The following is a 24,423-nucleotide window of genomic DNA, read 5'->3' on the forward strand; positions in this document are numbered from 1 at the left end:
TATTCTTTTAGATTCAACTTCTGTTGCAACAGAATATTCCCTGAAATTTGATGAATCCATGACAGAAGATGAAATAGAAGAAAAATCATTTCGATCTTTACTACCTTCTGAGAGTCATCGCAGATTTAACATGGAAAAGAAAAGAGGCCATCATGATGACTCTGATGAAGAAACTTCTCCAGAAAAGACTACCCTGTCCTCTGCCAAGGTGTGTTTTAGTTTACCCGTGGAGATACTTCATATATAGTTATGGATATGCTCTCTCAAAGGTGTGAAGTATCATTTTGTATTTGAACTCAGTTGTCAGCTACCAGAATATTTTTCCTAAGGTACCAATTTGGGGGGTTTTTTTTTGGGGGGGGAGTATAGAATTTAGCTTTTCTTTCCTTATAAAGTCGCTTAACAAATATATTCCTCGAAATAATACATAGGACCTTTGAGGATGTGAGCCAGAGTTATGTCTTGAGCTTTTTCATTCACTTCAGTCTTACAACACTTTATTCCATTAAAAAAAATTGCATTTATATAATCCTTCTTATTAAATTTTAAGCCTTTTGGATAACAGGGACAAATTCTTACCATCTTTACATCCCTGGGACAGTGCCTGACTTACTCTAGTTATTTGTTAAAATTTTATTGGGTAAATAAATTGGCAGTTGAGTGTTACTTTCTCTCTCATGTGCCTTTTTTTTGAAGAATGTTCTTTAACATGGTTGGCAGCCTTTCTATATACATAATTTATTTTTATAAGTGCATACCTCTTTTAATGAAGTTAATTAAGTTCCAAAAGGTATATACAGTGATCAAGATGACTTAAACTCTCTAACTCAGGAGCTGAGCATGCCATTCTCAGGAGGACAAGACAGCTTTTCTAAATTTACTATGGAGATGGTTCGACAATATATGAAAGAAGAGGAAATGAGAGCAGCTCACCAGTCTTCACTCCTGCGTCTCCGTGAAAAGGCCTTGAAGGAGAAAACTAAAGCTGAACTAGCCTGGTTAGAGCATCAGAAAAAGTAAGTTCTTTCAATGAACATAATTTTGACTGTTCAGTTTCTCCTTTTATGAAATGCTTTGTTTTTAAAGATGTTTTTGTTTCCTCATTTAATTTGATCAACCTTGTTTCTCAGGCTAGAAGTATAGCAGTCATTGTTGAATCATGTTGCTTTCAAGACCTCCTATTCATATAACATTCTCTTTGTATTTCTTTCATCACTTAACTGACTCTTATATTGTTATTTTATGCTTAATTACTTTATTGTGTTATAGATTCTCAAAGCTATTCTATCTTTAAAGGACATAGTCTAAGATTTGCTTATATCACATATCCAATAAAATATTGGTTGGGATAGGAATTGTTGCATAAAGCAACTGTTTTCTACATTTGAAAATGTTAAATGATTTAAAAATTTTAAGGGGTTGAGAATTCTTGATATTAGAATAGGAATTTAAACTAATTTTGTCTCAATGGGAATGATTGCAGACATCTACGAGATAAAGGTGAAGATGACAAAATGCCCCCACTCCGGAAGAAACAGCGTGGTTTGCTCTTAAGGTTGCAGCAAGAAAAGGTATGTTAGGAAAAACAAAGGGGACAAATTAGATTGTGAAATCTATTATTTCGCCTAATCTTTTTTCTTATTATCTCACTGAAGGAGATTTAGTTGATATTAACCACTCGTTATGCCTACTACTATAATTACAAGAGTTGCTTAATGGCCTACTGTATTTCTTCTAAATTAGGATTGTGCTTCACTGCCAACAGAATACCGTATTAAGTCAAACCTGCTTTCATTTGCTGTGTAAAATATTGTACAATTGTGTTTTGATATGTGTATTTTAAAAATTATAATATTTGTGAGTCTAATTGTCTTAACTTTTTAGTCATTGTTTCCCTAAAAAGACTTTTAAGATACATGAATTACAAATTGACAAATATTTAGGCTTAGTGGACCTAGCAGGACCTGGGATTTGAATCCTGGAGAGGCAGTGTAGTGTCATGGTTAAAAATTCAGGCTCTAGATTCAGATTGTTTGTTGTTGTTTAGTCACTGAGTCGTGTCCAACTCTTTGCAAGCCCCTGAACTGGAGCCCTCCAGACTTCTCTGTCCACTGGATTTCCTAGGTAAAAATATTGGAATGGATTGCCGTTTCTGTCTCCAGGGGATTTTCCCAACCCAGGGATTGACCCATAGTGACAGACAGATTCTTTACCACTAAGCCATAAGGGAAGCCCTAAATTCAGATTGCCTAGATTAAAATCCCAGATCTACCAATTATTAGTTTTATAATCTTGAAAAGTTACTTAACTTATCTGTGCCTCAGTTTCATTTTCTATAAACTGATCATAATAGTAATAACATACTTTGTTGTTGAGAGGAATAAATGAGTAATATATATAATAAATTTAGAACAGACCTTGGCACAAAGGTAAATGCTCAATAAATGTTAGTTGTTATTATTTGAATTCGAGCTTTGCCAGTTGCAAATGTGTAATCATGGTCAAGTTTAAGTAACTCTCTGAAAAAAAAAAAAGTAACTCTCTGAGACTTAGTCTCCCCATCTGTTGAAGTGAGATTATATTTCATATGGTGGTTGTGAGGATTAAATGAGATAACATATATATAATGTGTTTCACATTGCCTGGTAAGTATTTAATAAATTCTGCTGCTGCTAAGTCACTTCTGTTGTGTCCAACTCTGTGCGACCCCATAGATGGCAGCCCACCAGGCTCCGCCGTCCTTGGGATTCTCCAGGCAAGAACACTGGAGTGGGTTGCCATTTCCTTCTCCAGTGCATGAAAGTGAAAAGTGAAAGTGAAGTTGCTCAGTTGTGTCTGACTGTTCGTAACCCCATGGACTGCAGCCTTCCAGGCTCCTCCGTCCATGGAATTTTCCAGGCAAGAGTACTGGAGTGGGTTGCTTAGTTTCCCTTTATTGACCTGTTAGCAGGTACTAGCTGCTATGTTGTATAGGCTATGAACTTAATCATTTGAGTCATATATTGGAATGTTACTTAAAAGTTTGTTTTTGTTTAACTTTGCCATAGAGGGAATTCCTTGGTGGTCCAGTGGTTAGGATTTGGTGCTTTTATTGCTGTGGTCCAGGTTCGGTCCCTGGTTGGGGAACTAAAATCCTACAAGCCACACAGCATGGCCCAAAAAAGAATGTTCACCTGAGGAAGCATCACTGGTCATATGAAGTTGAGAAACTTTTTTTTTAAAGATGTTATTTTTTTAATCCAAAAAAAAAAGGTTTTAAAGTAACTTAAAATTCTCCCTTAGTTTAAATAAATAATTTTTTACAATATTACAGTAGCTTTCTCTTTGTAAAGCAGGAAAAAACTGAATTTACAAATAATTTCTCATTCCGTGGGCTTGTTTTCACTTTCTTGATACTATACTTTGAGGCACACAACTTTTAATTTTGGTGAATCTGTTATTTTATTGTATGCTTGCTGATACCAAATTTTACTTTCATTGGTTTGAAGATATACTTGTTTTACCTTCTTTTTTTTTCTTTTTTTCCCATATTTTTTGGCCATGCTTTGTGGCATGCAGGATGTTAGTTCCTTGACCAGGCATTGAACCCATGCCCCCTGCAGCAGAAGCATGGTGTCTTAACCACTAGACCACAAGGACAGTCCCTTACCTTCATTTTTGAAGGATATTTTTAAGTAGGTATAGGATTATTTTCCTTTAACATTTTTAATGATTTCATTTTCCATTGTCTACTGCTTTCCTTTGTTCCCATGGAGACACAAGTTAATTCTTTCAGAGATTGCTTTTAAGATTTTAAAGAATTTGTCTAGGGAATTCCCTGGTAGTCCAGTGGTTAGGACTTGGCACTTCCACTGCCAGGGATTGGGTTCAGCCCCTTGTTGGGGAACTAAAATCCTGCAAGTCACACAGTGTGGCCAAAAAATAAAAACAAAAATTTGTCTTTGATTTTACAATGATTTAATATAGATTTACTGTGATGCGCCTAGGTAGTTTTTTTTTGTTTTTTTTTTAATATTGATACTATTAGAGTTTGCTGAGCTTCTTAAATCTATTGTCTGTATTATTTCATCAGTTTTTGAAAACTCTCTCTTTAGGGTTTTGCACTGTGATATATACTGTTAAATCTATCCAATGAATTCTTAATTTGAATTTTTTTTAGTTCTCTAATACCTGTTTTGTTCTTTTTTATAGATTTTCATTCTTGTTGAAATTTTCTACCTTTTCATCTGTTTTTCTGTATTTTTCTATTATTTTTTGAACACATTATACATAGTTTTTTTAACTTGAAAGAAAAGTGAAAGTGAAGGTTGCTCAGTTGTATCTGACTCTTTGTAGCCCCATGGACTATGCAGTCCATGGAATTCTCCAGGCCAGGATACTGGAGTGGGTAGCCTTTCCCTTCTACAGGGGATCTTCCAAACCCAGGAATCTAACCCAGGTCTCCCGCATTGCAGGTGGATTCTTTACCACCTGAGCCAACAGGGAAGCCCAAGGATACTGGAGTGGTTAGCCTGTCCCTTCTCCAGCAGATCTTCCCGACCCAGGAATCAAACCGGGGTCTCCTGCATTGGAGGAGGTTTCTTTACCAACTGAGCTACCAGAGGAGCCCACTTTTTTAACTCCCTTATCTCCAACTCCATCATTTGGACATGTGTGTGTCTACTACTATTGTCTGCTACTATTTTTTATTATCATACTATCCTTTTTCTTTGCATGCCAGTAATTTTTTTAAAATCAATGCTGGACAGTGTGTATAAATAACTGCAAAGGCTCCAAATGATGTTATCTTCCCTTAGGATTTGTTTTTTCCTCTGCTATGCATTTGGAGTGGTCAGCTGTTCATTTTATTCCACTCAAGGGCTGAGCTGGGTTGATACTGGGTTACGGTGTTGATAAGCCTCAGTGTCCTGCTTTGCATTGAGCCTAGGTTGTGACCCTGCAGGGATTTTAGCTAAAAGCCTGGTTAACTTTTTTTTTTTTTTTACCAGCACAAGAGACTATAGGATTTCTGCTGTGCTGTTGAACGGTTTCTGGCTTAATTCCTTAGGCTTTTTGTCTATGCTACTTTAGAATTCGCAGATAATTTGAGGGGAAGACTGAGTTTGAAGAATTAAATTGGAAGTTTTAAGACAGGTTTAAGAATTAACTGTCTTAGGTCTCCAGTTTTTGTCACTGAAGTTCTCTGTAGCTGGTGAGAGAGTTCCTGAAACTGGTGTAACCCCTTTCAGAGTAGTTTGATTGTATCTAGTCAACTTGAAGACACATATAATCTGTGACTCAGCATTTCTGTGTCTTGGTATATATCCTCGAAGCTTTTGCACTGTATAGGGGAAAGTGGAAACAACTTATTTCTTCAGTGATAGATGAAATAGAGCATATTTCTGCAAGAAAATATAACAATGCAGGACAAATTGTACTAGATATAAAACCCATTCAATAATGGTAACATTCTGTATCTCTGCTGTCCAATACCTGGAGAAGGAAATGGCAATCCACTCCAGTATTCTTGCCTGAAGAATGCAATGGACAGAGAAGCTGGCAGGCTACCATCCATAGGGTCGCAGAGAGTTGGACATGACAGGTGGATTCTTTACCAACCGAGCTATCAGGGAAGCCCAGATAGTAAAGAATCTGCCTGCAATGCAGGAGACCAGGTTTGATCCCTGAGTCAGGAAGATCCTCTGGAGAAGGGAATAGTTATCCACCCCAATATTCTTGCCTGGAGAATTCCATGGACAGAGGGGTCTGGCAGGCTACAGTCCGTGGGGTCACGAAGAGTCAGACATGACTTATGACTAAACAACAACAACACACATAACATAAAATAAGCATTTAAAAATGAATGTACCATTAATCATTTTAAAGTGAACAGTTGCTTCTACAACCTTATGGCTTATTCTTAAGAGAGACGCAAACATTTCCCCCTTAGAACCCATTAAAAAATATTTTCTTTCTGCTAGTCTTGGATTGGGTGAAATTATACATTAATTGATTTAGAAACTCGGGCCTAAGCTAGTAGGTGGTTTGTAGAGCTCTGGGAATCCCTTCGACCTTTTTCATGGGAGAAGGAGATCAAAACTGTTTTCATGAGGACAGTAAGATGTGAATTTGCCGTTTTTATGTATTGATATTTGCACTAAATGGTGCAGCAGCAATGGTCGGTAAACTGCTGAGGCCTTATTTAGCACAAATCAGGCAGTGGCACCAAACTGCTAGTAATCTTTTATCTTCCATTGCCATACACTTGCAGCGAAAAAAAGCTAATTTCACTAAAGAATGTCTTGATTAAGTCTAGTAAAATTATTATGTTGGCATTTGAGTACTTGTTTTGTGTTCTGTGTGACAGGAATGGGAAGCCTACAATGCACTTTTCCTGGATATTAGGGGAAGGTGATTAACTCATGGGAAAGCATTTGTACAGTTGTTTCAGCTGCAAGCTGAGCTAGCCACATTTTTTCGTGGAATACTGTTCTTACCTGAAAGAGTTATCCAGAGACAAACTATGTTTATTCAGAATAGAGTATTTGACAGTCATTTTCTCAAAAATGAACAAAGTGTGCTTGTACTTCAAAGAAGACAATTGATAGTATTTGTTGCCAATGGTAAAAACTTCTATCTACCACCTAAAACTAAAGAATTTTTCTTATAAGATCATAGTGATAATAATTGTGATTTTCTTGGTATTGTGTAATGAAATATATGAACATTTGGAAGATCTTCATAACTGAGTGAACTAAGCATTTTCCAAATAATCAGTGCATGGTATTTTTTTTTTTTTTAAATCAAGCCATGGTGGAGGGTGGGATAGGATAAATTAGGAGTATGGGATTAACAGATATAAACTATTATGCATAAAATAGATAAGCAACATGGAATTACTGTATGGCATAGGGAACTATATTCAATATCTTACAATAATCTATAATAGAAAATAATCTGAAGAGAATATGTGTTACTGAATCATTTGCTGTACACTGAGACTAATACAGTATTATAAATCAACTATACTTCTGTCTAAAAAATTTTTTTAAACCCCAAAACTCAAGTCAGAACAAAAAAATCAAGCCAGACAATAAAGATTTACAAACATCTGAATACTACTCTTTTCACTAATTTTGTTTGTTTTAGAAAATAGAATTATTTTCTTAAAACTGTGCTCAATGCCATTGTATACACATGAGAGTGAAAAGACAAATAATGTCTTAGTATTATGAAGATAGTTTGAGAGTCTCCAGAAAGGATCTCAGGAACCCGTAACGACCATGGACTGTACTTTGAGAACTGTGTTTGAGAGGAATTTTATACATGTGCCCAAGGAGACAAAAAAGTGAAAGACTGTTGATTTTAGTATTATTTGTAATAGTAGACAGCAACCTCATCTAACCATAGGGGTAACAGATCCATGAAATATATATACCTCCAATGTAATTTTATGCAGAATTTAGGGACAAATCAACATGGAGACATATAAAAGCAATGTTTAGTAAATAAAGCAAGATTGAAAATATGTATGTATGATATTATTTATAAAATATTGTAAAACATTATACAAACCAAACAGTATATTTATTTTTGCAGGTAACTACAATTATTTGTAGAAGAATTTTAAAAAGCTGTATACCGTGGAAGCGTATATACCATGGTAGTGGTTACCTTTAGGGAGTGGGGTAGGGGATTGCAGACTGGTGTTATCTGTAATATTTTAGTTCTTTAGAAAATTTAAGACTAAGAGGAAATATGACAGAATATTCAGTTCAAGTCAGTCGCTCAGTCGTGTCCGACTCTTTGCGACCCCATGAATCACAGCACGCCAGGCCTCCCTGTCCATCACCAACTCCCGGAGTTCACTCAAACTCACCATTGAGTCGGTGATGCCATCCAGCCATCTCATCCTCTGTCGTCCCCTTCTTCTCCTGCCCCCAATCCCTCCCAGCATCAGAGTCTTTTCCAGTGAGTCAACTCTTTGCATGAGGTGGCCAAAGTACTGGAGTTTCAGCTTTGGCATCATTCCCTCCAAAGAAATCCCAGGGCCGATCTCCTTGCAGTCCAAGGGACTCTCAAGAGTCTTCTCCAACACCACAGTTCAAAAGCATCAATTCTTCGGCGCTCAGCCTTCTTCATAGTCCAACTCTCACATCCATACATGACCACTGGAAAAACCATAGCCTTGACTAGATGGACCTTTGTTGGCAAAGTAATGTCTCTGCTTTTGAATATGCTATCTAGGTTGGTCATAACTTTCCTTCCAAGGAGTAAGCGTCTTTTAATTTCATGGCTGCAGTCCCCATCTACAGTGATTTGGGAGCCCAAAAAAAAAAGTCTGACACTGTTTCCACTGTTTCCCCATCTATTTCCCATGAAGTGATGGGACCGGATGCCATGATCTTCGTTTTCTGAATGTTGAGCTTTAAGCCAACTTTTTCACTCTCCACTTTCACTTTCATCAAGAGGCTTTTGAGTTCCTCTTCACTTTCTGCCATAAAGGTGGTGTTATCTGCATATCTGAGGTTATTGATATTTCTCCCGGCAATCTTGATTCCAGCTTGTGCTTCTTCCAGTCCAGCTTTTCTCATAATGTATTCTGCATAGACGTTAAATAAGCAGGGTGACAATATACAGCCTTGATGTACTCCTTTTCCTATTTGGAACTAGTCTGTTGTTCCATGCCCAGTTCTAACTGTTGCTTCCTGACCTGCATATAGGTTTCTCAAGAGGCAGGTCAGGTGGTCTGGTATTCCCATCTCTTTGAGAATTTTCCACAGTTTATTGTGATCCACACAGTCAAAGGCTTTGGCATAGTCAATAAAGCAGAAATAGATGTTTTTCTGGAATTCTCTTGCTTTTTTGATGATCTAGTGGTTGTTGGCAATTTGATCTCTGGTTCCTCTCTGCCTTTTCTAAAACCAGCTTGAACATCTGGAAGTTCACAGTTCACGTATTGCTGAAGCCTGGCTTGGAGAATTTTGAACATTACTTTACTAGCTTGTGAGATGAGTGCAATTGTGAGGTAGTTTAAGCATTCTTTGGCATTGCCTTTCTTTGGGATTGGAGTGAAAACTGACCTTTTCCAGTCCTGTGGCCACTGCTGAGTTTTCCAAATTTGCTGGCATGTTGAGTGCAGCACTTTCACAGCATCATCTTTCAAGATTTGACAGAATATTCAGTTCAGTTCAGTTCAGTCGCTCAGTCTTGTCAGACTCTTTGCGACCCCATGAATTGCAGCACGCCAGGCCTCCCTGTCCATCACCAACTCCCGGAGTTCACCCAGACTCACGTACATCGAGTTGGTGATGCCATCCAGCCATCTCATCCTCTGTCGTCCCGTTCTCCTCCTGCCCCCAATCCCTCCCAGCATCAGAGTCTTTTCCAATGAGTCAACTCTTTGCATGAGGTGGCCAAAGTACTGGAGTTTCAGCTTTAGGATCATTCCTTACAAAGAACACCCAGGACTGATCTCCTTTAGAATGGACTGGTTGGATCTCCTTGCAGTAACAAGTGTTAATTTTGGAAATTAGATGTTTATTGTGCACTTTCCTGCACTTTCAGGTAGTTTCAAAATTTCTTAAACATGATTTAAAGAAATTATAATAAGTTATTCATATCTTTATTATGCTCACTTTATTGATGAGAAAACAGATTACAAGAAATTTATGATAAAAAAAGGATAATTGTTAAATTTTAATGATTGTTAATAGTGAAATGTGTTATCTTTTGCTCACTGTTAGCAACAGAAATGGAGAAGGCAGTGGCATCCCAGTCAGTATTCTTGCCTGGAAAATCCCATAGATAGAGGAACCTGGTGGCCTACAGTCCACAGGGTCGCTAAGAGTCAGACACAACTGAGCAACTTCACTTTCACTTTTCGCTTTCATGCATCGGAGAAGGAAATGGCAACCCACTCCAATGTTCTTGCCTGGAGAATCCCAGGGATGGGGGAGCCTGTTGGGCTGCCGTCTATGGGGTTACACAGAGTTGGACACGACTGAGGCGACTTAACAGCAGCAGCAACAGAAAATAATATCCTGTGTGGAGAATGTTTGATGCAATGTTGTCTTAAGTGTTTTCTGTTGGCATTTTATGTGGAGAAAATTCTTTTCTAAAAGCAATTTTAAAAACTGTTCTGCTGCTGCTACTGCTGCTAAGTCGCTTCAGTCGTGTCTGACTCTGTGCGACCCCATAGACAGCAGCCCACCAGGCTCCCCCGTCCCTGGGATTCTCCAGGCCAGAACACTGGAGTGGGTTGCCATTTCCTTCTCCGATGCATGAAAGTGAAAAATGAAAGGGAAGTTGCTCAGTCGTGCCCGACTCTTAGCGACCCCATGGACTTCAGCCTACCAGGCTCCTCCGTCCATGGGATTTTTCCAGGCAAGAGTACTGGAGTGGGGTGCCATTGCCTTCTCCTATAAGGCCATAAAGTGATTCATTCTCTTTGACTTGTTTGTCCTACTTTTTGGAATCTCCCCTAAAGAACTAGCCCATGGTATGAAACAATTATAGGCATTAAAGCATTATTTGGGATGGAGTTTACAATAGAATAATGGTTATATTAATTACTTTACATGATATGCAGTTATTAAACAAAGAACTGTAAAGATTGAAAGGCACTATGGAAAAATGTGAAAGGTATGTTAAGTTTTAAAAGGGAATATGAAATTATTACTCTGTTGTGGTTATAATTACTTAAATTAAGGATTAAATCATGTTAAATTATTTTACAGTGATAGAAATTTTTCCTCCTTCACTACTAAAACATTTTTCAATGTTATTTTATCTTGAAGTTCTTTATGTATGTAGTTTTGTATATGTGATGATTGTATTTTCTTTTTAAAATATTAGTTTGAATTTGTCTCCTCCAAATTTTAAACCCTCTCCTAAATCTTTAAACCGTAGGCAGAAATTAAACGTCTTCAAGAAGCCAATAAGGCAGCTCGGAAGGAAAGACAACTGATTCTTAAACAGCAGGAGGAGATAGAAAGGATCCGACAGACCACCATAAAACTGCAGGAAAAGTTGAAATCTGCAGGGGAGAATAAATTGGTAAACTACATGAAATTCTTGTTTGTTTTCTGCCTCATGTAGCTTCCTAACACCTAACTCTGCCTCCTTACATGATGGATGTGTGTTCATCCCAACACTGTGATATAGTAATGCACCAGGATAAAGTTGTATGTACGTGCCTTTATATAAAATGAGAGTTCTAATTTTATTTTCCCCATGGATTATTCTTTTGAATGGGACACATAAGTCATATCTTAGTTTCAAAATGTTTTCTATTTATAAACTCAGTTGGGATAAAGAGCTTTGCTTTTTGCTAATCAATCCAAATATATTCTTCAGAATTAATGGGAGGAATTAATTTTTTTACTCTTTATGTGATACCTCTTTCAGCTGTCTAATGTCTTATATAATAATACAAGGCTAAAGGAGATATTCAGACAAAAACAAAATTGGACTTATTCTGAAGTATTGTAAAGTGTCAGTGTAGTGTTGGAAGATTCAGACTGTATAGAAATATAGTTAAATAATACTTTAATATTCACTGCTTTGACTTTTAAAATACACTTTAAAGTTTGAAGCAATCTCAAATTTATAGAAAGTTTCAAACACATAAAAAGAGCTCTGATTTTCTGAGCAAGAGTTATGTTGCTAACAAATTAATATTGACACATTACTACCATTTAATCTGCAAACACTATTCAGGTTTCTCCAGTTATCACAATAGTGTTCCTTATTTCAAAAGGTAAGTTCAGAAGCACATATTGTATTTAGTTTTCATATATCTTTAGTCTCTCTCAGTCTGGAAAGGTTCCTCGATTCTCATGACCTTCACATTTTAGATTACAGGCCAGATACTTTGTAGAATGGTCAAGTTGTGTTTGTCTGATGCTTCCTCATAATTAGATTCAGTTTATGCATCTTTGGCAGGAATATCACAGATGTGATGCTGTGTTCTCTGCATTCGATCTGGTGGTACCTGATTTCAATATATCTCATTACTGATGTGTGTGCATGCATGTTCATTCGCTCTGACTCTTTGTGACCCCATGTCCTGTAGCCTGCCAGCCTTCTTTGCTCATGGAATTTTCCAGGCAAGAATACTGGAATGGGTTGATGTTGACTCAATCACAGAGGAAAAAAGGGTAACTATACAGTGAAGGTGGCATCTACCATATTTCACTGTAGTTACCCTCTTTCCCTTTGTGATTAATAAGTACTTTGCATGATGACTTGATGATTAATAAATACTTTGTGATGGTATTTTGAGACTACATTAATTCCTGTTCTTCATCAGAGTTAAATTTATTCTTTTATGTCAGTATGGACTCATAGATTCCTATTTTACTCAGGAGTAAAATCTGTTACTATCATTATTTATTGTGATGCTCACTTTTTCTTAAGTTGGGCCATTCGGAGCCTCTTAAGCAGGTTTCTGTGTCCTTTTGACATGTACTCATCAGTCTTTGAGCACTTCCATATTTTCTGAAACAAGATGTTTCAGTCATTTTTTACTCTTTTTTGCCTCAGCCTTGGTTTCAGCTGTTTCTCTGAAGAGGATACTTACTTAGAAATCAAGATCTGGTGCTAGGCATGCTCACTGCTATTTAGGTTTTGTTCCTCTAAGCAACAAATCTGGGGACTGTGTTAGGACATATATATACATTTTACTTGTGCAGTATAATTTTGTCCTTTAAGTAATACCTTAATTTCAGCTATTTTACAAATACTGTTTAGAAGATAAATTAATTTTGAGAAGACAGTGTTTAAATTAGTTTGAGATCTTAAATTCTAGTTTAACACTTGTCCTCTTTTGTTTGCAGGAGTCTCATAGTGATGATGATACAAAAGATAATAAAGCAGCCAGTCCTGCTCCAACTGACTTGGAGACACGCAGTCCTTCCCCTATTTCAATCTCCAGCAGTGAAACAAGCAGCATTATGCAAAAACTGAAGAAAATGAGAAGCCGCATGGATGAAAAGTAATTCATTTTTTAAAATATCTCGTTTACACTGAAAGTAGTAGGAACAAATAATATTTTTAATGTACTTCATCAGATTAGATGGATACAACATAATATTTTATGGCTTCAGCTGCATTTTAGTAGATTAAGTCATCCTGGAAGTCAATTAACTATAGACCTTATTTATAAAACAAATTTTCTCTATTTTAAATACTGTCATGTTTCTTATTTTAAAACTAAAGTAGTATTTGCAGATATACCCATGATAATGTTTTCTCCTTGCTTTTATTAAAAGTAATAAAATGAGTAAGTGTGAATTTTTTTATCTTTTCTGAAATCTGAGGACATGTCCACTAACTTGGGAAAACAATCCAGTGGTATAGCTTGAGATCTTATCTTGTGACTCTGACAACTCTCAGGCTTACCCAAGTAGAAGAGTGAACTCTTAAACTCGTGAGTGATTCTGAATTGCTCAATTGAAACCATAAAGTCTGAAATTCTCCCAGAATGTTGAATGATTTGGCTGTCTACCATTCTACTAAAATATTTCTATGTATTATTTTTTAAAGACTCTTGGAGAAAGCTACTACTACTTGGATATAGCTCAGTCATATGCCAGCTTTGACCATACCAATGATATTTACCTGACAGTTTACTTTTTTGCATGTACATTTAATTAAATATACTTATAAAGTAGCTGCTTGTAGACTATTTTCTACCTTCTTTAAATATGGAAGAGAGGTCCTTTAAAATTTTTGTTGATTGCTATTTTATGTTAGCAGTTTGGACCACAGATTGAACTTAAATTGTACCTTGATATCCTTTGGCAGTATACTATGCATCACCAAATTTAGTGATGTTCTATCTTTATATGTGATATTAGCCTATGATTTAGGTTCTGAATAGTCAAACAGTTCTAAGTCAAATCTTACTTACTGTAAGTACAGTGTTGTACACTGGCACTTCATTGCTTAATTGAATTGCATTTCAGTGACTTAAAATTGGCATTTCACAACTTAAAAATACCTAAATTAATTATGAAAATAAGTTTAAAAAATAAATATAAATTTAAAAAATAAAAAGTATAAGGGAGTTAAAACTGAATATTTACAAATTTTATAAGAATGCGTTTTCTAAGATTTCCATGGACTAGACCAGTTAAGACGTATTCAAGTAGGAATTCTTTCTTCCTTTCCTGACAAACTTTCCAGTAGTCTATGTGGGCATACTGTATTGCTCCAGGGATCTTTAATTCAGAATAATCTATCTCATAAATTTTCATAACTAATTAAACATTTTCTATCTGCCTTGTAAATGCCTTTGGATCATAAGTGTTGGAGGAAAAAAAGCTTCACGGGAAATTTCTTCATTGATTTCTTGCTTGTCTATACCAGTAAAATCTTCATTGCTGGTCTCTATGAATAATATTCTAATAATTTTAATCACATCTGTGGAAGGAACTGCTTATTCTGCTTGTAAGATTAGTCAGTTTATGTGGTGTTTATTTCCAATTTTGTTAGAGTTTTAAAAATCCTAAATAACAAAAGTTGAATATATTGACTTTGTTCTAAGTTTTGTTATTTTCTCAGAGCCCAAAATATTAAACACCTAGAATTTTTTTGCAACATTGCTGTCCCTTCCTTTGTCAACTACTGCAATAAATTTTTGAGAAATTTGTCAAAGAGAATAGGCCTTGAAGCATTCAGTGACTTCTTAATTTATTGTTTGAAACAATACTTTTGTGTTTATGGGAGGGATGGCGTAAAGACAGCAAAGAAATTAGTTTTAATGTTTGGAAGATGATGCTGAAATTTGAGGATGAACAGGTGTATTTTTCAAAACTAGCAATGCATTAAAAAGGGAGGTTATTGTTATGCGATTTTTTTTTTTAATCTCGAGAACAGTGTACAGTTGATCCTTGAACAGTGAGGGACAGAAGTATTAGGAATGTTAACCATCTACATGGTTGAAAATTCACCTATAACTTCTATGATCAGTTCAGTTCAGTCGCTCAGTCGTGTCCAACTCTTTGTAACCCCATGGACTGAAGCATGCCAGGCCTCCCTGTCCGTTACCACTTCCTGGAGCTTGCTCAGGCTCATGTCCATTGTGTCAGTGATGCCATTCAACCATCTCATCCTCCTCTGTTGTCCCCTTCTCCTCCTGCCTTCAGTCTTTACCAGCATCAGGGTCTTTTCCAGTGAGTCAGCTCTTTACATCAAGTGGCCAAAGTACTGGAGTTTCAGCTTCAGCATCAGTCCTTCCAATGAATATTCAAGACTGATTTCCTTTAGGATTGACTGGTTTGATCTCCTTTCAATCCAAGGGACTCTCAAGAGTCTTCTCCAACACCACAGTTTATTTATTTATTTTTTTACTTTACAATATTGTATTGGTTTTGCCATACATCAACATAAATCCACCACGGGTATACACATGTTCCTCATCCTGAATCCCCTGCCACCTCCCTCCCTGTACCATCCCTCTAGGTCCTCCCAGTGCACCAGCCCCAAGCATCCTGTATCCTACATTGAACCTGGACTGGCGATTCGTTTCTTATATGATATTATACATGTTTCAGTGCCATTCTCCCAAATCATCCCACCCTCTCCCTCTCCCACAGAGTCCGAAAGACCGTTCTATACATCTGTGTAAAAGCAGCAATTCTTTGGTGCTCAGCTATGTTTATGGTCCAACTCTGACATCCATACGTGACTAGTATAAAAACCATAGCTTTGACTATACACACCTTGTCGACAAAGTAATGTCTCTGCTTTTTAATATTTGTGATTCCTCCATATACGTGGTTCCTCTGTATCTGCAGTTGTACATCTTCAGATTCAGCCAACCACAGTCATGCAGTACTGCAATATTTATTGAAAAAAAAATCCACATGTAAGTGGACCTATGGAGTTCAAACCCCTACTGTAATGTGAAAACTATTTTTGAATACTATTCAGATTACCAAAGCTTTAGAGTTCAATCTCTTTCAACAATGTTGAGGTGTCAGCTCAATAAATAGAATGAGTTAATTTTGTAGTCATTTGCTACAGTAAATAACTAATGACAAAATCATTTAAGCCTTTGCTACTAAGCACTATTATTTGTTTTGTAGATTGGAAAAGCCAGTCTTCCAAGAGATTGCTATTTTATTAATATAAAATACCTGTCAGAAAATAGTCAACCTTCTCAATAAGTTAAGATACTTTGAGAGGAACATTTTCATTATGTATTACTGCTTATTGTTAACTCTTTGAACTTTGATTCTGTGATAAATATTTTTTCTGAAATGTTGAAACTTTTCTTGGCTACAATTAAAGATTTCCTTCATTAATGTTTCCCTGAAACAATAATGCCTTTGTTAAAATTTCTAGTCTGTGGCTTTTATTGACCTATTTAACAAGTTGACATTTTAGAAATCATTTCCATTTCTCAATATAGTGAAAAGCAAAAGAACTTTAAACTATGGAAAAAGTTAGTTACAATGCAGATATCAGTATGTTTGCAAAAGCCACACTGTCTAGACCTCAGTTTTTTGATCATTATTGGTAAATGGAATCTGAGTTTTGTTTACTGCTGTGAGGGGTATTATTTACAGTATAAAGTTGTGAAACAGATACTCGTGGGGAAAAACCATGCATTTGACTTCCTGTTAAGTTGACAATTCTATTTTAGGAAAATTATTTACCGAGCAAATGAAACACTGAAAGAATGATGTTATCTTCCTCATTAAGTGTTAAAATAGGACATAGGGCACTTTTTATTTCATTTGTTAACAGCAACTTGTTCTTTATTAATTGTATACTTATTCTCTCAGCAATTATTTACTGAGAATTGTGTGAATATAGTAGGTTCTGAGGGACATGAAGATGAATCAGACATAAACCCTGCTCTTGAAAAGCTTACTGTCAAGGTGGAAAAAAGAATAAATACCAGATTCCTTTAGTAAGGTGTATAAAAGTCTAATGCTAAGAAACTCAGAAGAAGAAGTTTTTACTGAAAAGAGTACATATCACAGAGATTTTCTTGATGAGTGTTCAAAATTAAATACTTTGGATTTGCACTACTCCATTAAAGAAGACATTTTAATTAAGATTTTAAACAATGTATTAAATATCATTGCCTAAATTAGATATACAGTTTTCTTAGAGAAAGTTCTAGACTAAGTGTAGTGGATGAATAAATCCTGATAGTCTAATAATATGCTCTTTTTTCCCTTTACTTCCTAGATTAGGGATAATGCACCTGTATTATTTCATTTATTTAAGTACAGTATGCTGCTGCTGCTAAGTCGCTTCAGTTGTGTCCGACTCTGTGCGACCCCATAGACAGCAGCCCACCAGGCTCCTCCGTTCCTGGGATTCTCCAGGCAAGAACACTGGAGTGGGTTGCCATTTCCTTCTCCAGTGCATGAAAGTGAAAAGTGAAAGGGAAGTCGCTCAGTCGTGCCCGACTCTTAGCGACCCCATGGACTTCAGCCTACCAGGCTCCTCCGTCCATGGGATTTTCTAGGCAAGAGTACTGGAGTGGGGTGCCATTGCCTTCTCCGATTTAAGTACAGTATATGCAGATTATTAAACAATTCAATAGATTTTGCTGTAGGAAAAATAGACTGTGTTTTGTTTATGTCAATACTATCCATATGCTCATTTATCTTTTTTGAATATCATTAGAAATGAAAGAATTGATTCATTTTAAAATTAAGAGCACTGTTTCATTTTTACTTGTAATAGTATAGAATTAAAGAATTGTTTATATCCAGAAAAAAAAAAATTCAAGATGTTAGGTTTTGTATTTTGTTTAATATCTTTCAGAATCAGATGACTTTAGAACTGAAAGTTTTATTTAAAGTTTAGATCATAATTCTGCTCTTTCAAATTGTAACCTAGTTTTAGAATCTGTTGGAATACAATGCACTGTTAGCTCAGTGGGAAAAAAGGGTTCTCGTATCACATGGTCTAGCAATGTGTTGAGGTATGTATTTTTCAAAAAGTGTGAAAAGGTACTTAAATGAAGAAAGAATCATAAAACGTTGAAACTAGGGAATTTTAGGGAAGTTGTCTATTACAGTCTCTTGGTTCTACAGGATGAAATTGAGGCCAGTAGTTATTGAGTGCCTTGCCCTAGGTCACACAGGTAGCATAATGGCAGAGCTCGAACTAGAGCCCTGCCCTGTGGACTTCAGCCAGCTACAGTGAAAATTAAGTTAGCATGTCTGTTTTCAATTTTGTAAATTTTTTTTTTTTAACTTAAAGTTGTCTTAGTAGAAACTGACCTTCTAAATAGCATTTGTTGAAGCTGGGCAAGTGCTCAGTGGCTGATTACTAAGGTTCAATAGCTGCATGGCTAAAGTTTAGAGTCTAACATTTTGACTTTCTTTTGAATTTCTTAGGCTTAAGCATTATAGGAACATTATTTCCATACTAAATTAAATCTGTCATCTATCTCATGCTCATCCAGAGTTCTGTAACCACCAGAGGCCTTGTTGAGGAATGCCTTGACAACAGGCATAAGGTGTATCAGTAGCATTTTCTATGAGTAGGCATTTGTGTCTCCATCATTCATAATTTTGTTTCTTATTTGTGTGGCATTAACTCTAGTGTGAAGTATTACTTTTTTTTTTTTTTTTATCAATTTTTTTTAATTTTTAATCAATTTTTGGAGGACCCTCTTGAATTCTAGAATATATGTATATTAAGTAAGGAACATGTTTGTGGGAAGAAATTCCAACTTTAAACTTTTCTTAATACTATCTCTTATACTGCTGTCTTTTTTTAGCGTTTCTTTTGTTGTGCATTTCTACCCTGGAGCTTTTGAATATGCTTTAATCTTTGTAAGTGAGAAGTAAATGATTAGTATTTGTTCTAAGAGAGAAAGTTATTATTCTCTATATTGAATTGGACAAAAACATTTAATATGTATTTGTTTTTTTTTTTTTTACAGTTTATTTCACATGTTCCAATATTCTACTTTTTCTACTAGGTCATGCATGCATTTAGCTGTTATATACTTAAGAGGGTGGGTGATATTTGAATGTTATGAATAGAATTTTGGAATCTTTTTTGAAGTACATTTGTTTTTGCATAATATTTTGATAATTGGCATCAAAATAAGCTTATTATATATTCATAAAGAGGGGCAAGGAAGAGTGCAGTGTCTTATTGAAAGTTGGTAAAATTGGTTTTCCTTGCACTTCAGTGCAGAAAATCAAGGCAATCCAGAAACAATAGAGAGAAGGAAGGGAGAGAGAGAGAAAGTGAATATTAAGTTGTATGTGGGGAAACAGACTTGAAATCATCTACACATGTAGTTATCTAAAGATACACATGTAGTCAAGATTCTACATACTTTTTAAATTCCAAATAAGTAACTGGATTCATACCTAGATTTTCTCACATCTGTGATTTACTGATATATTATTCCTTGCTCTTCCAAGGCAATAAGTGTTGGCCTTGATCTACAAGTTACTGTGTGCATGTGAGCAGGAGCATGCTCTGTCAAAGAGAATTAACCTTTTTAAACCTATTACTAGACTTATGTATCCTTTCATATATACAATGATCTATTTAAAAATTTTTTTAAAAAGAGAAGCTAGTGCTTTTTTCCTACTTTTGTAAGTTTAACATATGGAATTTCTTACAACTTTTAACCATATGATTGATTGAACTGTCCACAGCATGATTTTTTTTTTTCTTTTAAACTACTGGTAGTATTTATTGGAACTAGCTTAGTTTATTCTCTCTTTTTTGGGGTGGGGGAGCCACATCATACAGCTTGCAGGATTTTAGTTCACCGACCAGGGATCAAACCTGGGCCATTGCAGTGAAGCAGTGAAAGCACTGAGTCCTAATCACTGGATTCCCAGGGAATTCCTATTTAGTTTATTCTTAATTATGCACCCTAATATTTTATAGAATGGGTATTATATTCCAGTATTGTTTAAATGGGCCTTTGTTAAATATAAAGCAAGATAGCTCCACTAGGTCCAGTTAGCATTAAGTTTTATGTTGTAGATATGAACAAGATATCTTTACTATAAATTGATTTTCTAAACTATATTACTGTTTTAGGCTAGATTATGATGGTGAGTTGAGTAAGGCAAATGTAGTGCTTTTTAAATTTAAATTCAAGTTTAAAATATATGATAAGACACAGATATAAAAATTACTTGTTTAAGATTACATATATGTATAGAATTGCTGATATGCGAGGTTCATGGCCATAATTTTTGTACTCTATGTTAAAGCTTATGAGAAAAAAAACTTAGCTTCACACTCCTCATTACTTTACTCGCAAATAAATTTACCTGAAAGTATAGATGATGGTTAAGCAACATCTGAGAAGAAAGGCATGTACATTCAGAAATCATTGGTAAGGTCTATAAAAGCAAATGTTTTATATGTCACACAAAGTATAACACTTGCTTTAACCAAGTGGCTTATTGTTGTTCAGGAAGCATATTTAAAGTTCTGTGATCGGCTCTTATGCTTTCCCTTTCTCATTCTTTCTCCTTCTTGATCTCTTGGTTTTAAAATCTTCCTCCTTATTTTGTAGACACTGCTCTCCTGTTCACTACTTCTTCTCTGTCTTTACGTCTCATCACTGGGCCTCTCTCAGTGTCTGTTTTCCCAACCTTCATCCCAAATTCCAGCTGTATATCTACAACCAGTTGGTCAGGTAACTTTGCACCTTTTTCAGTGCACTCTTTGATAGAGCATGCTCTGTTCTTTTTGCTTGTCTTTATTGCTTTTTTTTTTTTTTCTTTCTTTCTTTCTTTTTTTCTAACAGCCTAGGGGCCTCTTGTCAAATGTCCCATAGATTTTACCTTTTTGTTCCCACAATTATTTGACATGCTGATTGTTCAAAAAGTAGAGTGACAGTTCTTGTGCTTTTTATTAAGTGTGTGTTGGATATGTGAATGCCTTTTTGTTGATTAGCTACCACTACAGATCTAACACTCGTAATATGAGCAGCCCAGCTTTTATTTAGCTATGACATCTACATTTGAGGAGAGCTTAATAGAAGCTTTTTAACTTCTCAAATAACTTTTCCTAAATCAATGCTATTCTCTAACCCTTTGGAGCCAAGATTTGTTAGGCTATCTAATTTCAGAGATTGGGTTAAATTGAGAAGTTTGAGGATTTGGTGCATCCTTATTTTTTACTCAAGTAAATAAATAGTTATGTTTTATGCGTAAGGCATCTGACTGTGGTGCATCTGACATTGTTTCTCTCCATGAAAAACAGATATAGATTATCACTTGGCATGGCATCTCCCAGGTAATGCTTCACTATACCTGAAGCAAAACCAGACTGAATTTGAAATAAAGGTCAAAAAGGGACAAGAATATGTTTTTTGTTTGCTTGCTTGCTTGGGATTTTGGGGGTTTTTGTTGTTGTTGTTTTGGTCTTTGTTGTTTTGAGTTTGTGTGTTTTTTGGTCTGAGCCTTCAGAATAAATTCTTTATACCTTCTGTTATGAAAAAAGAATCACCTATGAAGAATGAATATATAAGTACTATCAGTCATGGTTGGCTGAATATTCTGAAAAAATTTTTTTCTGAATTTACGACTGTTTTTCCTTTGCTAATCTTCCAAACAGTTAACTACAAGTAGAACATAAATTCTCTCATTTCCTGAATAAGATCACTTATAAAGTTTCTGTTCTCTCAAAAACTTTTTTCAGAGAAATATTATGAATGTCCTGCTGTTATACAGTTTGTTGATAGTATAATGAGTGATAAACCTCTTTAAGTGATTTCTGCCTATAGATTTGTTTTCTCACTATTCTTCATGGTGCGACCATAGGTTTCTGACAAAACGAGAGCAAAAACTAATGCAGCGGCGACAACATGCAGAAGAGCTACTAGAGTGGAAGCGACGTTTAGATGCAGAGGAAGCAGAAATTCGTCAAATGGAAAAACAAGCCTTGGCTGCCTGGGACAAAGAATTGATAAAACCTAAAACTCCTAAGAAAGAGTTGGAGGACCAGAGAGCTGAACAGAAAGGTAATAAATACTAACTGTCCAGACTACATTCTAAAGCCTGACATAAATGAAAGATTTACTTCATTATCTTAAAAAATATGAATGATTAAGGGTAAAGAAGGTGATACAAACATATATGCTTCAGAATTGGAAAGATAAGAGAATATGGTAAATACTTTTATGCTAATATACTTGAAAACTTAGAACAAATGGGTAAATTCCATGAAATGGAAATAGGTTATTCTAGGATCAAGTAGGGTTTAACACATACTAAAATTGATAATGTGGTCAAAGATTAAAGGAGAAAAAGTACGTATATCTCAAAGATTCAGAAAAAAAACACTTAATAAAATCCAAAACATTTGTAATAAATCTCAAATTAGCAATACAAGGAAACTTTCTTTACCCAGTATAGGATATTTATTAACAAAAACAAAAAACCAAACCTGCAACAGACTTCATATTTTAATGATAAAACTTAGAAAGTTTTCCCTTTGAATCTGGAGATCAGAGTTGCTTATTTTTACCTGTAGAATGAAAGAAAGAAGCAAAACTCTCATTATTGCAGATGAGAAGGCTATGCACATAAAAAATCCAACATTTACATGTCAGTTATTAGAATTAAAAAGGGATAGAAAGTTGCTGGATTTACAATCCGTAAATAAAACTCAATTGCATGTCTATAGATAAGCAGAAATCGGTTAGAAAAATCTAATTTTTAAAAGAGATGCCATTTATAAATTTTAAAAAGTATACAAGATCTTTATGGAGAAAAATTTAGAATTTTCTTAGGAAACATTTGAGAAGACCAAAATAAATAGAACTTTTCCATATTTACAACAGATTCAGTATCATAAAGATGTTAATTCTCTATGAATTTAATGATAGATTCAAAACAATTTAAAGCAGAATCCTAGCAAGATTTCTTTGCAAGGTTTGACAGCTCCTTTTAAAGTTTATATGAAAAAGCAAAGGACTAAAAAACAATGCAAGAACTTAGCAGTTCTAAAAGTCTTGAAACTGGTAAGTTCTTGCATTGTGTTTTAGTCCTTTGCTTTTTCATATAAATTTTAAAAGGAGCTGTCAAACTTTGCAAAGAAATCTTGCTAGGCTTCTGATTTTTGTTATCAGAGATAGACAAATAGACTGTTAAACAAATAGCCCAGAAAAAGACCTGTGAGTATATGAAAGTTGACTTCTGACATAGATAACTCAGGAAACTAGTGAAGAAAGAAGTGACTCCAATAAATTTTGTGAGAAGTGAAAATAAAGTTGGGTCCCTACCTGACAATATAAAAAGATCTATCTCTAGTGGGGGAGAAGAGTGTAAATGTGAAATTTAAGCTGTAAAACTTTTAGGAGACAATATAAAAGTATATCTTTATGACATCAAGGGGATGGAAAGATTTCTTTCACATTATATAAGACAAAAATCATAAAAGGGAAGATATATAAATTTGACTGTAATAAATTATTTGTTTATTAATACACCATAAAGTAAAACAACATATTTGCAGCACATACAACAGACAAAGGAATAGTATCAAAAATATATAAGTAACTCCTGTGAATCAATAATAAATGACAACCACATTAAAAAATAGGCAAAAGAGCAAATGGTTCACAAATAAGAAACTCTATAAACAGTCAATAAACATATGAAAAAATGTTCAACTTCATTAGTAATCAGAGCATAAAATCTTAAAGAAATACCATTGCATGCCAATGTTCATTTCCTAGGGCTGCCCTAACAAACTACCACAAATTTGGTGGGGGTTTTTTTTTGTTGTTCGCTCACTTCCGGAGGCCAGAAGTACAAAATCAGGGTGTTGGCAGTACTGTGTGCTCCCTCTAAAGGGTCCAGGACACAGTTCTTTCTTTCGTCTTCCAGCTTCTGGTGGTATGCTACAGGCATTCCTTGTGTCTGCTTTTAACTCAGTCTCACATAGTCTTCTCCTCTGTGTCTATCTTTCTCCTCTCCTGTCTCATAAGGAAACTTGTCATTGAATTTAGGGCCTACCCAGATAATTCCAGAAGATCTCATCATGAGATCCCTAATTTCATTACATCTACAGACCTTTTTTCCAAATAAGATTGTATTCATAAGTTTTGGGAATTGAGACATGGACATATTTTTGGGGGAGCCATCATTCACCCCATTGAACACACCCATCAAACCTGTTGGTTTGTAGGTGGAACAAAGAACTGCTAGTGTAAGTGTTAATTGTTAAACCTACTTTGAAAAACAGGTTGAAAGGTGAGGCATTAAAAATCATCAATAAAATAATAAAAATAATAGAGCCAGGTATGTATGCCCTGTAATTCAGCAATTCCATTGCCAAGTATAAATCCTAAAGTATGGTCCTTGATCTCTGAGATCCTTTCAGAAGGTCTGAATAATACTGACATGTTGTTTGCCTTTTCTACTGTGTCAACTTTACACTGATAGAATAAAAATAATGGTGGGTAAAATTGCTGAT

At 35.3% G+C, this 24,423-nt stretch overlaps 1 protein-coding gene across 4 annotated transcripts in view; it reads left to right on the plus strand.

Moving 5' to 3' along the window:
• CEP350 (centrosomal protein 350) overlaps positions 1 to 24,423 on the plus strand; it is a 162,501-nt gene that overhangs the window by 99,272 nt on the left and 38,806 nt on the right. For 3 of the 4 annotated variants that reach the window (XM_019976221.2, XM_019976223.2, XM_019976222.2), the window contains 7 exons: positions 12 to 208; positions 832 to 1,016; positions 1,484 to 1,571; positions 10,891 to 11,037; positions 12,819 to 12,976; positions 20,513 to 20,635; positions 21,765 to 21,964. In XM_019976221.2, the coding sequence (XP_019831780.2) occupies positions 12 to 208; positions 832 to 1,016; positions 1,484 to 1,571; positions 10,891 to 11,037; positions 12,819 to 12,976; positions 20,513 to 20,635; positions 21,765 to 21,964 (1,098 nt within the window). The remainder of the gene's footprint in view (positions 1 to 11; positions 209 to 831; positions 1,017 to 1,483; positions 1,572 to 10,890; positions 11,038 to 12,818; positions 12,977 to 20,512; positions 20,636 to 21,764; positions 21,965 to 24,423) is intronic. The other variant, XM_019976224.2, reaches the window with a different exon arrangement.

Source organism: Bos indicus, chromosome 16, assembly GCF_029378745.1.
Source record: "Bos indicus isolate NIAB-ARS_2022 breed Sahiwal x Tharparkar chromosome 16, NIAB-ARS_B.indTharparkar_mat_pri_1.0, whole genome shotgun sequence".
Taxonomy (NCBI): domain Eukaryota; kingdom Metazoa; phylum Chordata; class Mammalia; order Artiodactyla; family Bovidae; genus Bos; species Bos indicus.